Genomic DNA, 16,302 nt, shown 5'->3' with positions numbered 1-16,302 from the left:
TAGGCGCACATCTACTTTAGTTGCTTTTTCTTAAAGAAAGGTCACCAGAGTTATCTTACACAGCTCCTGCAGCATAATCTTTAACAAAATACTCTTTTGAAAAGTTTTACATTGAAATAAACAAAAGCCATTTGCGTAAATAGAGATAAATTAGAGAATAAAAAGTGCATAAACGCCTCGCTACTTTGATGAAGAAGAAACGGATGACTAGATGCAACTTTTTAATTTCGCGTGCTATCTCTTTCGATTAAGGTACTTTTTGAATATTTTTTCAAAGAAATGTTAGCGTAGTTTTCCTTTTTTAAATTTAAATCATGTTTAAAGGTAGTTTTTGAATGTTTTTTCAAAGAAATGTTAGCGTAGTTTTCATCTATTAAATCTAAATCATGTTTAAAGGTAGTTTTCGAATATTTTTTCAAAGAAAAGTTAGCGTAGGTTTCCTCTTTTAGATCTAGCTTATGTTTAAGGTAGTTTTTGAGTATTTTTTCAAAGAAAAGTTAGCGTAGTTTTCCTCTTTTAGATCTAGCTTATGTTTAAGGTAGTTTTTGAGTATTTTTTCAAAGAAAAGTTAGCATAGTTTTCCTCTTTTGGATATAGCTTATGTTTAAGGTAGTTTTTAAATATTTTTTTAAAGAAAAGTTAGCGTAGTTTTCCTCCTTTAGATCTAGCTTTATAATTCAGGTAGTTTTTGAATATTTTTTCAAATAAAAATTAGCAAAGTTTAGCTTATTTAGCATGACATCACAAAATACTAAACTCAAAAAGGCAAGATAAAGTATAAGATAAACGTAAAATAAGATATAGATGAAACAAATGTTAGGCTGCATAAAATCTAAAACTGCATTGCCTATCATAAACACAAACGTCTAGTAAGAGCTTTTAAAGTTCGTTCTTTTCGTCTTTTAATTTGGTGAATCGCGATTTGAATTTTCTAAAGCGCACATGCCTCTCAGTTGCTTTTTTCTTAAGGAAAGGTCACCAGAGTTTTTTTACGCAGCTCCTGCAGCATAATCTTTAACAAAATACTCTTTTGTATATCATTACACAGAAATAAACAAAAACCATTTGCGTAAACAGAGATAAATTAGAACTCAAAAGTGCATAAAAAGCCTCGCTACTTTGCTATAGAAGAAGTGGATGACTAGATACAACTTTGTAAATTCGTGTACTACCTCGATGGATTAAGGTATTTTTCGAAAGTTTTTTTAAAGCAAAAATAGCGCAGTCTTCCTCTTTTAAATCTACCTTATGTCTAAGGCAGTTTTTGAATAGATTTTCAAAGAAAGGTTAGCGTAGTTTTCCACTTTTAAGTTTAGCTTATGTAGCTTGACAAAACAACACACAAAAAGACAAGATAAAATATCAGATAAACGTAAAATAAAATATAAATGAAACTAAAGTTAGGCTGCATAAAAAACAAACAACTTAATAATCTACTAGACATGTTTAAGTTGAATTAAGTAAAGTCCTTTGCGCAAATTTGGGTAAATAAGAGATTAAAAGTCCATAAAAAGCCTCGATACTTTGCTGAAGAAGAAGATGACTATATGCAACTTTTTAAAATCGTGAGCTATCTATATCGATTTAGGTCCTTTTTGAGTACTTTTTCAATGAGAAGTTAGCGCAGTTTTCCTCTTTTAAGATTGGATCATGAAGCTTGACATAACAAAACACAAAACTAACAAAGGCAAGACAAAATATAAGGTAAACGCAATATAAAATATAGATGAAATTAAAGTTAGGCTGCATAAAATAAACGGGTAACAATACTCTTCTATGTATATTTACATTGAGTTAAATAAAATCCTTTGCGCAAATATAGGTATGTTAGAGAGTAAAAGTGCATAAAAAGCCTCGCTACATTGCTGTAGAAGAAGTGGATGACTAGATACAAACTTTTAAATTTGTGTGCTGTCTCTATCGAATAAGGTAGTTTTCGAAAGTTTTTTCAAAGCAAAAATAGCGCAGTGTTCCTCTTTTAAATTTAGATTATCTCAAAGGTAGATTTTGAATAGTTTTTCAAAGAAAGGTTAGCGTAGCTTTCCTCTTTTAAGTTTAGCTTATGTAGCTTGACATCACAAAACACAAAGCTCAAAAAGACAAAATAAAATATAAGATAAACGTGAAATAAAATACAGATGAAGCTAAAGTTAGACTGCATAAAAAACCAACAACATAATAATCTACTAGGTATGTTTACATTAAATTAAATAAAATCCTATGCGCAAATATAGGTATGTTAGAGAGAAAAAGCCTCGCTACTTTGTTAAAGGTAGTTTTTGAATAGTTTTTCAAAGAAAGGTTAGCGTAGTTTTCCTCTTTAAAGTTTAGTTTATGTAGCTTGATATCACAAAACACAAAACTCAAAAAAGAAAAGTAAGATAAAAGTTAATCGTAAAATAAAATATAGGTGAAATAATTGTTAGGCTGCATAAAAGAAAAAAAAAATCATAGCATAATAATCTTCTATATATGCTTGGATTGAATTAAATGAATTCCTTTGCGTAAATATAAGCAAACTAGTGAGAAAAAGTGCATAAAAAGCATCGCTACTTTGCTGCAGAAGAAGTGGATGACTATATGCAACTTTTTAAAATTGTGTGCTATCTCTATCGATTAAGGTGGTTTTCGAAAGTTTTTTCAAAGCAAAAATAGCGTAGTTTTCCTCTTTTAAATCTAGCTTTTGTCTAGGGTAGTTTATGAATAGATTTTCAAAGAAAGGTTAGCGTAGCATTCCTCTTTTAAGTTTAGCTTAAAATTCTTGGCATCACAAAACACAAAACTCAAAAAGATAAGATAAAATATAAGATAAACCTAAAACATAATATAAATGAAACTAAAGATAAGCTGCATAAAAAACTAACAACATAATAATCTACTAGGCATGTTTAAATTGAATTATATAAAATCCTTTGCGCAAATATAGGTATGTTAGTAAAAAAGCATTAAAAGCCTCGCAACTTTGTTAAAGGTAGATTTTGAATAGTTTTTCAAAGAAAGGTTAGCGTAGTTTTCCTCTTTTATGTTTAGATTATGTAGCTTGACATCACAAAACACAAAGCTCAAAAAGACAAAATAAAATATAAGATAAACGTAAAATATAGATGAAACAAAGTTTACACTGCATAATAAACAAACAACATAATTATCTACTAGGCATGTTTAAGTTGAACTAAATAAATTCCTTTGCGCAAATATGGGAAAGTTAGACAGTAAAAATCCATAAAAAGCCTCGATACTTTGCTGAAGAAGATGACTATATGCAACTTTTTAAAATCGTGAGCTATCTATATCGATTTAGGTCCTTTTTGAGTACTTTTTCAATGGAAAGTTAGCGCAGTTTTCCTCTTTTAAGATTAGATTATGAAGCTTGACATAATAAAACACAAAACTAACAAAGGCAAGATAAAATATAAGGTAGTTTTCGAATGTTTTTTCAAAGCAAAATTAGCGTAGTGTTCCTCTTTTAAATCTAGATTATCTCAAAGGTAGATTTTGAATAGTTTTTCAAAGAAAAGTTAGCGTAGCTTTCCTCTTTTAACATTAGCTTATGTAGCTTGACATCACAGAACACAAAAACATAAAATAAAATATAAGACAAATAGATGTAGCTAAAGTTAGGCTGCATAAAAAACCAACAACATAAAATATCTACTAGGCATGTTTAAATTGAATTAAATAAAACCCTTTGCGCAAAAATAGAGAGTAAAATGCATAATGTTAGAGAGTAAAAGTGCATAGAAAGCCTCGCTACTTTGCTGTAGAAGAAGTGGATGACTAGATACACTTTTTTAAACTTGTGTGCTATCTCTATCGAATAAGGTAGTTTTCGAGAGTTTTTTCAAAGCAAAATTAGCGTAGTGTTCCTCTTTTAAATCTAGATTATCTCAAAAATAGATTTCGAATAGTTTTTCAAAGAAAGGTTAGCGTAGCTTTCCTCTTTTAACATTAGCTTATGTAGCTTGACATCACAGAACACAAAAAGATAAAATAAAATATAAGACAAACGTAAAATGAAAAATAGATGTAGCTTAAGTTAGACTGCATAAAAAACCAACAACATAATAATCTAACAGGTATGTTTAAGTTGAATTAAATAAAACCCTCTGCGCAAATATAGGTATGCTAGAGAGTAAAAAGGCATAAAAAGCCTCGCTACTTTGTTAAAGGTAGTTTTTGAATAGTTTTTCAAAGACAGGTTAGCGTAAATTTCCTCTTTAAAGTTTAGCTTATGTAGCTTGACATCACAAAATATAAAACTCAAAAAGACAAGATAAAATATAAGATAAACGCAAAATAAAATATAGATGAAACTAAAGTTAGGCTGCATAAAAAACCAACAACATAATAATCTACTAGGCATGTTTAAATTGAAATAAATAAAATCGTTTGCGCAAAAATAGCTATGTTAGAGAGTAAAAGTGCATAGAAAGCCTCGCTACTTTGGTGTAAAAGAAGTGGATCACTAGATACAACATTTTAAAATCGTGTGCTATCTCTATCGATTAAGGTGGTTTTCGAAAGTTTTTTCAAAGCAAAAATAGCGTAGTCTTCCTCTTTTAAATCTAGATTATGTCTAAGGTAGTTTTTGAACAGTTTTTCAAAGAAAGGTTAGCGTAGCTTTCCTCTTTTAACATTAGCTTATGTAGCTTGACATCACAAAACACAAAACTCAAAAAGACAAAATAAAATATAAGATAAACGTAAAATAAAATGTAGATGAAGCTAAAGTTAGGCTGCATGAAATAAACGGGTAACAATATTTTTCTATGTATGTTTACATTGAGTTATATAAAATCCTCTGCGCAAATATAGGTATGTTAGAGAGTAAAAGTGCATAAAAAGCCTCGCTACTTTGTTAAAGGTTGTTTTTGAATAGTTTTTCAAAAAAAGGTTAGCGTAGTTTTCCTCTTTTAACATTAGCTTATGTAGCTTGACATCACAAAGCACAAAACTCAAAAAGACAAAATAAAATATAAGATAAACGTAAAATAAAATACAGATGAAGCTAAAGTTAGGCTGCATAAAATAAACGGGTAACAATATTTTTCTATGTATGTTTACATTGAGTTAAATAAAATCCTCTGCGCAAATATAGGTATGTTAGAGAGTAAAAGTGCATAAAAAGCCTCGCTACTTTGTTAAAGGTAGTTTTTGAATAGTTTTTCAAAAAAAAGGTCTTTAAAGTTTAGCTTATGTAGCTTGACATCACAAAACACAAAACTCAAAAAGACAAGATAAAATATAAGATAAACGCAAAACAAAATATAGATGAAACTAAAGTTAGGCTGCATATAAAACCAACAACATAATATTCTACTAGCCTAGTTTTCCTCTTTTAAGTTTAGATTATGTAGCTTGACATCACAAAACGCAAAAAGGCAAGACAAAATACAAGGTAAACGTAAAATAAAGTAGAAGTGAAACAAAAGATAGGTTGCATAAATACAAAAACTGCATTGCCAAAAATAGAATTTGTTGTCTAGAAAGACTTTTTAAAGTTTGTTTCTTTCGTCTATTGACTTAGTGAATCGCGATCTGGTTTTTCTTAGGCGCGCTTGTTTCTTAGTTGTTTTTTTTTGTAAAGAAAGTTTATTCAGACGTTTTTTTTACGCAACTCCTTTAACATTATTTTTAACAAAGTATTCTTTTATACGTGTTTACATTGAAATAAAACCCTTTGCGTAAATAGAGATAAATTAGAGAGCAAAAGCCTCACTACTTTGCAGAAGAAGAATTGGATGGCAAGATACAACTTTTTAAATTCGTGTGCTTTCTCTTTTAAGGTACTTTTTGAATATTTTTTCAAAGAAAAGTTAGCGTAGTTTTCCTCTTTTAAGTTTAGCTTACGCAGCTTGACATCACAAAACGCAAAAACCAATAAGGCATGATAAAATACAAGATAAACGTAAAATAAAATAGAAGTGAAACAAAAGTTAGACACCATAAAAAAAAAACAAACAAAAAAAAAAACATAATATACTTCTATGTATGTTTACATTGAACTTAATAAAATCCTTTGTGTAAATATATGAAAAAATAGAGAGTAAGAGTTCATAAAAAAAGCCTCGCTATTTTGCTGAAGAAGAAATGGATGTCTAGATCTTTTAAAATAAGGAACTTTTTGATTTCTTTTTCCGAAAAATGGTTGGAGCAGTTTTCCTTTTTTAAATTTCACTTATGCAGTTTAACATCACAGAAAATATTAATTTGCTTTTTAACAAACTCTTAAAAACATCAGAAGTAATTCTAAATGCAACTCTATTAAAAGTGTTAACAGAATAACAAAACGACTTTTTTTTTTTTTTAAAGATAAAAAAAGTTTGAACTATCTTTAAATAAGAAATGTGAGAACAGTTTAACAGAACTTCTTGTTTATTATGTATTTAGCGAAACAGATAAATATATTTGCAAAAGCATAGAGAAAACAAACTACACAAAAGGCCCATCTTTATTGCCAAACTGAACAAACTTTTCTAAACTACATAAATGGTCTCACTATATTGCCATATTGAACAAACTTTTCTAAACTACCCTCTTTTTGAATTTTTAGCTTCATGTTTTTAATTTTGTCTTTAATATGGCTTCGGTAGGAGTACTTTTGCAAGACATGAATGAGCTTGTCACTGCTATGATTTGCCAAGATGCCAAGGTAATCTTTGTACGAGCAACTTGAGCTTACATCTGTAAACACGTCTTGCAAGATGTATGCCAACACTAAAGCTGCACATCGAGGAAAACTTCTGGTGTTGAACCATTCGTTGTGGCCAGGGCAAGCATTCAGCTTTTCAACTATTTCATCTAAAATTTTACAAACTCAAGTCATAACACAAAGAGATTAAATCGAATATTCATTTGGTTCTGAAGCATGACAAGATTAATTTTGTTTTTTTATTTGTTTTTTTTGTTGACCTTATTGTTTGCACTGATAGCAATAACTGGTTTTTGAAAGATTACCTAATTGGCATTGGCTAACTTCTGCTTTGTTTTCCTTTGTTCTTGGCTGAGTTGATCCTGAAATAAAATAAAACCATGTTCATTTTTCTAATTCATAAAAAAACCATCAACAGTTTCTAAGTGTTAGAGATAATAACAAGCTGTGCATGATTTCTAACGGTGATGTTTCTAACTTCATCATTAGAAATCGGGTAGACACAACTTTCTAAAAGTGCACTTAGCAATGATGGCTAGTTTTTATTAACAGTTAACCATCTGAAATTGTGCAAGAAGAGGTTTGTGTTTATATATGTTTGTATAAATTAGGTTTTACATTACCGATGTGTTCTTGAGTAAAAGATGGCATTTCCAACTTGATTTTTTTTCTTCTTGGATCTTTTACTTCTAAAACATAATCAGTTTTAGTATCATTCACTTGTGTAAACATTTAAGCAATCACAGAATTAGTCCTGCAACAAATACATACACACTTCTGTGTTGTTTTTTTTGTTTTTTTTTTTGTTTTTTTTATTGTTTTTCTTTTTTTTTTTTTTTTTTACAGCTTTAACAATAACAATAGGGCAAGGAGTTAATTTGGGCATTTTTATTTTTTGAAAGCGTGTTGAGATTTGCATAAAAATCAAAAATCAAAAAGAATTTACCTCTGGATGTACAAGCAAGACTTTGGCTAAATAGACTACCAACAGATTGAACAGCACCAGGTGAGGGCTGTTTTTCAAGAACAGTACCAGCCTGTTGGACTGGAACAGCTGAAAGAAACAAACTGGGTTTGGCCATCGTTTGCTGACGAGCAACAAGATTAGGAGCCAGAGGAACAGAAAAGACCTCTTTTGAAGGATTAAAAACAACTTGCAGAGAAGGAGCAACATGAACAGGTTTGGCAACCACTTGCTTATGAGCAGGTTCAAGAAGAGCAGGTTCAAGAAGAGCAGGTTCAAGAAGAGCAGCTTCAGGAGGAGCATGGAAAACACGTGTGACAGCCATAAGATTATCTTGCTGTGAAGCAACATTAGACACTGTTTCCAGCAGAACAGAAAAGACCTCTTTTGAAGGACTGAAAGCAACTTGTTGAGCAGGAGCAGCAGAAACAGGTTTGGCAACCACTTGCTCACTAAAGTAAACTGGAGAAAGTTGTGCATGGTGTTCAATAAAATCCGGTTCATCAGGAAATAATGTTAATGCAAGAGGAGAACAAGCTGTGCCAACAGGAACAGCTAGAGTCTGATCTACATCCATACAAACAGCTTGTTCATTAGGAACTAGTTGTGCAAGAGCAGAGGATAGTTCAAGAACTGGACCAGCGATTGTTTGTTCAGAAGGAACAGACGAAACAGGAGTTGAGCTAGGTTCACACAAGAAATCTACAACATGTTCGTTGCTGTCCTCTAAAGGAGCATTGTTTTCTACAGCTGGAGAAAATGGAACCACTGTGGTACAACCGAAAGTAGCAGCACATTCTTCAGAGTCAGAACCGGAGTCTGAATCTTCCTCAAAAATGTCCTCAACATCATGAAAACCGTACTCCTCTGCATTAGTTCGGAGCCAGTCCATCACATCCTTCTCCTCCTTTGGTGGTCTCTCAGACTTTTCAACAGTCAAAGACTCTATGACTCCGAAGGACTGTCCGATGCCCAGGGCAAAGCGCAACTCCTCTGCAGCGTTCCACTGGGACACATAAAAGCTATCCATTGTGTGTCTGCTGTGCTTCATGTAGAGTGTAGCAAACCGCTCGCGATCTTCTTTGCTGTTGTTGGCAAAGTAAGTGGCTATCGAACCGCGAATGCAAGTGGGAGTAAGACGCTTCATGGGAATGTTTACTTGGCTTTTTCTGAAGCAGGACGTCAGGCTAGAGGTGATAGCAGAGGAACCCATCTGGTAAACAGGCACTCTAGTTGCACCTAGTGTCACACCTTCGTCTTTGTTGGCTCTCACCGAAGGAAAAAGGGGCCTGTAGCAGTCGCTCAACTCCAAAACAGTCTTGGTGTCTGCAGCCATGTAGTGAGAGTCGTTGACAAGAAGGTCTCTGTATCTCAGCAAATAAATATCGATCAACACTTTCAAGTCGTTCGGCACTAGAATGTTTTTGGCTCCGTACTTGTATGCTGTTTTGTAGCGCTCTTGCACAATGCAATATCCACACTCACTCTTCTCAGCAGCCATGTAGTCTCTAATGTTTAAAAGAGCAATGTTAGATTTTCTTAAACTGTTAATTACAGTGACAGAGAGCAGAAGATGGTTTCGTAGAGACACAGCATTGTCTCTAGTCAGCGGAAGAGACGCCTTTCTAATCGATTCCACTAAGTCTCTTACGTATGCAGACTTGCCATATTCGGTCAGCAAACTGACATTGATGATGTTGATGCTTTTTCTTCTTTTCACAAGGCTCCTCCTCAAAGAACGAAAGGGCCTCAGCACTTTTCGCAACTCATCCACCTTGCAGCGCAAACGTCGGATGGCCTCATGAGAAAGTCCGAAATAGACGTTTCTGGCTTCACTGAAACGAAACAGGAGACAAAGGGAGACGAGGCGGTTGTACAACGTGTGACAAGACATGGCTTTTGTTTGGTCAAGTTCACTCAGCTTGGAATTGAGCTGAATTTTCTTAAAGTGCAAGGAGAAGTATCTATCCTCCAAAACATTGGAATTGGTGAGGGCGTTTGGGTGCAGCGTCAACGTGCTGTCACAACAAGTCAATATTTCCACAACTGCATTTTTGTAGATCTTTGCTTGTGACCAAGTGTTGTTGTTGGCTACCACAAGCCACTTTTCAAAGTCTCTGAAGAGCTCATCTGCTGACTGGTAATAAAAGTGAAAAGCATCTTTGTCCAGCTGAAACAAGAGTCTCTTTTCTTCGGTCAAGACATAGGAGCTGGAAACCAAGTGCTCTAAGGAATCGAAATCAGAGTCAAGGACGGATTCGGTGTTCAGCTCTTTGTTTTCTACAGAGGTGCATTGGTTTGCAGAAGGAGCCTCGGACGAACCAGCAACTGGTGAGGGCAAGCTTAAAAGAGGATCAGAGGAAAGAACCGGAGAAGAAAAAGAGGAGGAAGGCCCAGGAGCAGAGGATGCAGAGCCTGATGCAGACGCTTGTTCAGCTACTGGCTTAATACCAAAGAAGGCAGGTCGAATAAATTGAGGGACATAGAGCTTCTCGTTGTCGTATCGCTTTGCCTCTGCAATCTTTTGTTTGATCATCTTGGAATCGTAGAAATGAGTCTCTTTCAAGTGTATGTCCAGTCGGTCGTAATACTTCCAACATTGCAAACAGGGGTAAGGTTTTGGACAGCCGGACTTGCGTTCGAGACGAGCATGCTGAAACTTCCTGACCATTGCAGAGTAAAAGATGGAAGCTTCATCCAAAGTCCAAGAATGATCTTTTTTAGTCAAGTGTCTTTTAATGCTTGTGGACGAATGTTTGCACAAAGGCATCGGACAGCTAACAGCGTACCTCTTCTTGGTACCATAGAAAGGTACAACCCTGTTTACGGAGCCACACGCTGCAACTAATGCGGCCCTGACTTTGTTTTTGAGCTTTAAGTCTCTCTGTTCTTGTGACTGCTTTCTTTTCTTTTTTTTTGCTTTAGAGTTTGGAGAAGAAGCAACAACAGAGTTGTTTTCTTGTGAAGAAGACATGTTCAGGTGTTTGTTTGCAACGGTTTTTGCTAAAAAAAGGAAACCAGTCAGTGAGAGTTTTTTTCTTCTGCCTGCATCCAATCCTGGAATGTTTACAACTGCAGGGAAGAGCTGTGTTTTTTCGAATCCTCTGCAAAAGAGAAAAAAAGAAAGAAAAGAGAGCAACAAGAAGAAACAAAGTTTCCACTAGCAAATGAAAAAGAATGAGAGCAACTAGCATTACATGCATGGTGGCAGCAGTGATTGCTATTATGAGAAGGAGAATGAGAAAAAAAAAAAGAAAAAGAAAAGAAACAAATAAATAAAGAGATGGAGTTTGAGAGGATCTCGCAACCATATGACTCAAAGAAAGAAACTGTGTTGAAAAAAGGCAAGAGAGGGCAAATAGAACTTGCTAACAAGGACAAATGACAGACATAACTACAACAGTAACAACTCTCATTGCAAGCATAATAACAACAGCATCAGCATCACTGACTCAGAGAGTGTTGACATAACAAAAAAGAAAACAAAAGTACAAGCCAAGTGGGGGAACATTAACAAACACTCATTGCAACTATAACAACAACAACAACAGCAACAGCATCACTGACTCAGAGGGTATTGATAAAAAAAACAAGCAAAACAAAAACAAACAAAAAAACAAATAAAAAAACAAAACAAGCAAATTGGGTGAACAGTAACAACTCTCATTGCAAGCATAATAACAACAACAGCATCAGCATCAGCATCACTGACTCAGAGAGTGTTGACAAAATAAAATAGACAATAAGCAAGCAAAGTGGGTGAACAGTAACAACTCTCACTGCAAGCATAATAACAACAACAGCATCAGCATCAGCATCACTGACTCAGAGAGTGTTGATAAAATAAAACAGATTATAAACAAACAAAGTGGGTGAACAGTAACAGCTCTCATTGAAAGCATAATAACAACAACAGCATCAGCAACAGCATCACTAACTCAGAGGATATATAAAAAAACAAACAAACAAACAAACAAAACAAAAACAAAAAAAAACAAGCAAAGTGGCTGAACAGTAACAGCTATCATTGCAAGTAAAATAACAACAACAGCATCAGCAACATCATCACTGACTCAGAGAGTGGTGATAAAATAAAACAGATTAAAAAACAAGCAAAGTGGCTAAACAGTAACAACTATAAATACAAGTAAAATGACAAAAGCAGCAACAGCATCACTAACTCGCAGGGTGTTGATAAAAAAAAAAAGCAACAAACAAACAAAGCAAGCAAAGTGGGTGAACATTAACACTCATTGCAACTATAATAACACCAACAGCAACAGCATCAGTGACTCAAAGGGTGTTGATAAACAAAAACAAAGGCACAAACAAAACAAGCAGAGTGGGGGAACATTAACAACACTTATTGCAAGCATAATAACAACAACAGCATCAGCATCTCTGACTCAGAGAGTGTTGATAAAATAAAATAGATTATAAACATGCCAAGTTTGTGAACATTAACAAACACTCATTGCAACTATAACAACGACTACAGCAACAGCATCACTTACTCAGAGAGTGTTGAAAAAAAAACAACAAAAAAACAAAAACAAAACAAAACAGAAAACAGAAGTACAAGCCAAGTGGGGGAACATTAACAAACACTCATTGCAACTAAAACAACAACAACAGCAACAGCATCACTTGCTCAGAGGATATTGATAAAAAAAACAAACAAACAAACAAACAAAACAAGCAAAGTGGCTGAACAGTAACAGCTATCATTGCAAGTAAAATAACAACAACAGCATCAGCAACATCATCACTGACTCAGAGAGTGGTGATAAAATAAAACAGATTAAAAAACAAGCAAAGTGGCTGAACAGTAACAACTATAAATACAAGTAAAATGACAAAAGCAGCAACAGCATCACTAACTCGCAGGGTGTTGATAAAAAAAAAAGCAACAAACAAACAAAGCAAGCAAAGTGGGTGAACATTAACACTCATTGCAACTATAATAACACCAACAGCAACAGCATCAGTGACTCAAAGGGTGTTGATAAACAAAAACAAAGGCACAAACAAAACAAGCAGAGTGGGTGAACATTAACAACACTTATTGCAAGCATAATAACAACAACAGCATCAGCATCACTGACTCAGAGAGTGTTGATAAAATAAAATAGATTATAAACATGCCAAGTTTGTGAACATTAACAAACACTCATTGCAACTATAACAACAACAACAGCAACAGCATCACTTGCTCAGAGGATATTGATAAAAAAAACAAACAAACAAACAAACAAAACAAGCAAAGTGGCTGAACAGTAACAGCTATCATTGCAAGTAAAATAACAACAACAGCATCAGCAACATCATCACTGACTCAGAGTGTGGTGATAAAATAAAACAGATTAAAAAACAAGCAAAGTGGCTGAACAGTAACAACTATAAATACAAGTAAAATGACAAAAGCAGCAACAGCATCACTAACTCGCAGGGTGTTGATAAAAAAAAAAGCAACAAACAAATAAAGCAAGCAAAGTGGGTGAACATTAACACTCATTGCAACTATAATAACACCAACAGCAACAGCATCAGTGACTCAAAGGGTGTTGATAAAGAAAAACAAAAGCACAAACAAAACAAGCAAAGTGGGTGAACATTAACAACACTTATTGCAAGCACAATAACAACAACAGCATCAGCATCACTGACTCAGAGAGTGTTGATAAAACAAAATAGATTATAAACAAGCCAAGTTGGTGAACATTAACAAACACTCATTGCAACTGTAATAAGAACAACAGCAACAGCATCACTGACACAAAGGGTGTTGATAAACAAAAACAAAAACACAAGCAAAGTGGGTGAACATTAACAACACTCATTGCAACTATAACAACAACAACAGCAACAGCATCACTGGCTCAAAGGGTGTTGATAAAATAAAGAAACAAAAACAAAACAAGCAAAGTGGGTGAACAGTAACAACTCCCATTGCAAGCATAATAACGACAACAGCAACAGCAACACCATCACTGACTCAGAGAGTGTTGATAAAATAAAATAGATTATAAACAAGCCAAGTGGGGGAACATTAACAAACACTCATTGCAACTGTAACAACAACAACAGCAACAGCATCACTTACTCAGAGAGTGTTTATAAATAAAACAAAAAACAAAAACAAGAAACAAAAATACAAGCCAAGTGGGTGATTACTAACAGCGCTAACAGCAGCAACAACAGTGTCTTTAGAAACAACAAACAAGTACAACAGCAACAACTGCTTTTACAGAGTATAACAATAACAACAACATGGCACTAACAACAACAAAAGGGTTGGAATAAAAACCTGTAGGCAAAAGGAGAGCTGCATTCAGACAAGATCGATTACAAAGAGGCTCTTCTTTAGGACAGAGGAGAAACTGCTTTTGAGGGACAGAGGGACTTTTGTTGTTGTTGTTGTTGTTGTGCAGAAACCAACAAACTTTTATTGAACCGAATATAACCGAATATAACCGAAAGTCTTGTTTGCTTCTGTTTTGTGCCATCAAGAAGGGAAAACAAAACATCACAAAACAAACGAAGCAAACGAAACAAACAAACAAACGAACGAAACAAACAAAAAAACGATTAAATAAATAAACAAACAAACGAAACAAACAAACAAACAAAAACAAATAGGAAAAACAGAAAACGCAGTACCGAAACCTCGCCATTTTTATCCTTCCTCGAGCTTTCTTTGGGCGCCAAAGACCGAGAAAGTTGAGCAAACGTGACGTTGAGGGGGGGGGGGGGGGTACTTAAGGCCAGCAGACCGACCAATGGCAAGCTTAGGAGAGACCCACGTGAATGTTACATTTTCTTTCTATGTACGCTGAATCCGCTCAAAGTCTGGAATTTCCAGCATTCACGTGTCATCACTCCAGCCACCAGATTGGCCCACACTTTGCACACTTTCAAGACTAGAACTTCACTTAATCACAAATTGAGCCAAAAAAAAACTAAGTCTCGCATGGCGACAACTTTTCCAAAAGCAAACAAAGGCAAACAAAGGCAAACGAAGGCAAACGAAGAAAAAACAAAAACAAGTAAACAAAAACAAAACCGAAAAGGGAGAGAGAGAGCAAGTCGACTCATTTCTTTCGACTGCCTTAAACGAGAAGTCTAAAACGTTTAAAAGTTGAAAACTAAGTTTTTTAAATGAACTGCACCGAAAAAACTTTACGACAGTTTAGCTGGTTAAAAACGCAGAGGAAAATATTTTATAAAATTTAAGCGTTCTAAAGATGTCCATTTTTGTTTTTGTTTTTTTTTTATTTTGGTTTGTTTCTGGTTTGCTTCTTTTTTTTTTTTTAAATTCTAGCGATCGAGCATATTTGAACGGTTTCATCAACCTGTTGGCGCACGTGCTCGAGAGCTAGAACTTTGATTGCTTTTGTTGTTGAGAATTGAGAATGTCCGAGCAGGTTTTTTTATCGATTTCATCGCTTGTGGCGAGGCAAAAATCAAAACGCTTTTTGGACGAAAGAAAGGAGATTAAAAGGAAAAAAGAGAAGAAAAAAAAAAACAAAAAAATAGGTTATGTGTCATAAACATTTATTTTCTCACGCGATGACGTCTAGTTTTGTTAGAGTAATTAAAATATGGTATCAAGTTTGTAATTTCTATCTTATTTTTAGTTACGGATAATTGCCAATTATGTCACGTTTAGTATACACAACGCTGTTTTCTTAATAGCAATATGATACAAACAAGTTATAAAAAAAAAAAAGCGTTCGCTCGATCTTCCTTAGTCAGTTGAACAAAAAGAAATTTTCACAACATATGATTGATTTGGTTGTCCTAGCAAGCTGTTTTAGCAAACGACTAGAGGTTGCAACTGTTGTTCATTGAAAACGAAAAATCTAGCGTCAGCAAGAAATTTTTGAATACATAATGTACACAAAAGTGGCACTAACAAATGAAAATGTAAAAAAAAATGTTTACCTTGATGCCAGACTCGCAGAGATGTTGTCGCTCGTTGCTATCGACTGCGAACAGCTTTGTTGTTTTTCGAAGTGCCTCTTCACTCTACTTATAGCCGAAGTTTTGGCTTCGAAAAAAAATACGAACGTCGTTAAGCTCAACGAGCTGCTTTAATTGTTGTTCGTGCGAAAACGAAATGCTTAAACGGATAAAAGTGTTGGCGTAATTACACTTTTCGACCGCGATGCAGTTTGTCAACAACTCTAGCGTACTTTTTTGGCTCGTGGAGCAAAAAAGCCTCATGATAATAGCAAAGGCTTAAAATGTCTTAACATGTCAGCAAAGGCTTAATATGCTTAATAAACTGTGGGTTAAGTTTTTGCGGTGCAGCTCATTAACAACTTAATTTGCAACTTGCTGGCACAAGCAAACGTTTATGACTTCTCGTTTAAGACAGTTGAGCGAAATCAGTCGACTCACTCATTCTCCCTTTTCTGTTTTGTTTTGTTTTGTTTTTTTGTTTTTGTTTTTGTTTGTTTTTTTTTTCTTTGTTTGTCTTTTGTTTAAAATGTAAAAAACTCGAAAGGAAGTTGTTGCTTTGTTTGCTTATTGAAAGTTTTCGCCAGTTGCAAGACTTAGTTTTGTTTTTGTTTACTTATTAAAATATCGAGGAAAATATTTGAGGACATCGCATTCTAAAGGTGCCTTTTTAATAAAACATCTAACGATTTAGCTTTTAACGTTATGCTCAAAAGAATGCCCG

The 16,302-nt window shown here is 34.3% G+C and overlaps 1 protein-coding gene across 1 annotated transcript; it reads right to left on the bottom strand.

The window, feature by feature from the left end:
- Window positions 1-6,435: 6,435 nt before the first annotated feature.
- On the bottom strand, window positions 6,436-14,348 carry LOC149892619 (uncharacterized). Its single transcript, XM_090077602.1, has 5 exons — window positions 14,277-14,348; window positions 7,599-10,619; window positions 7,276-7,341; window positions 6,958-7,014; window positions 6,436-6,801 (listed from the first exon to the last, which is right to left on the bottom strand). The coding sequence occupies exons 2-5, from the start codon at window positions 10,588-10,590 to the stop codon at window positions 6,482-6,484; spliced, it is 3,435 nt and encodes a 1,144-aa protein (XP_089933728.1). The 5' UTR covers window positions 10,591-10,619; window positions 14,277-14,348; the 3' UTR covers window positions 6,436-6,481.
- Between the last annotated feature and the right edge of the window lie 1,954 nt (window positions 14,349-16,302).

The sequence above is a fragment of the Hydra viridissima genome, unplaced genomic scaffold (genome assembly GCF_058129835.1).
Source record: "Hydra viridissima isolate aposymbiotic clone 2 unplaced genomic scaffold, HvirCarnegie_v1 scaffold_2, whole genome shotgun sequence".
Classification (NCBI taxonomy): Eukaryota; Metazoa; Cnidaria; class Hydrozoa; order Anthoathecata; family Hydridae; genus Hydra; species Hydra viridissima.
The sequence above is the reverse complement of the archived record's forward strand: the minus strand, read 5'-3'. Positions and strand labels throughout refer to the sequence as shown.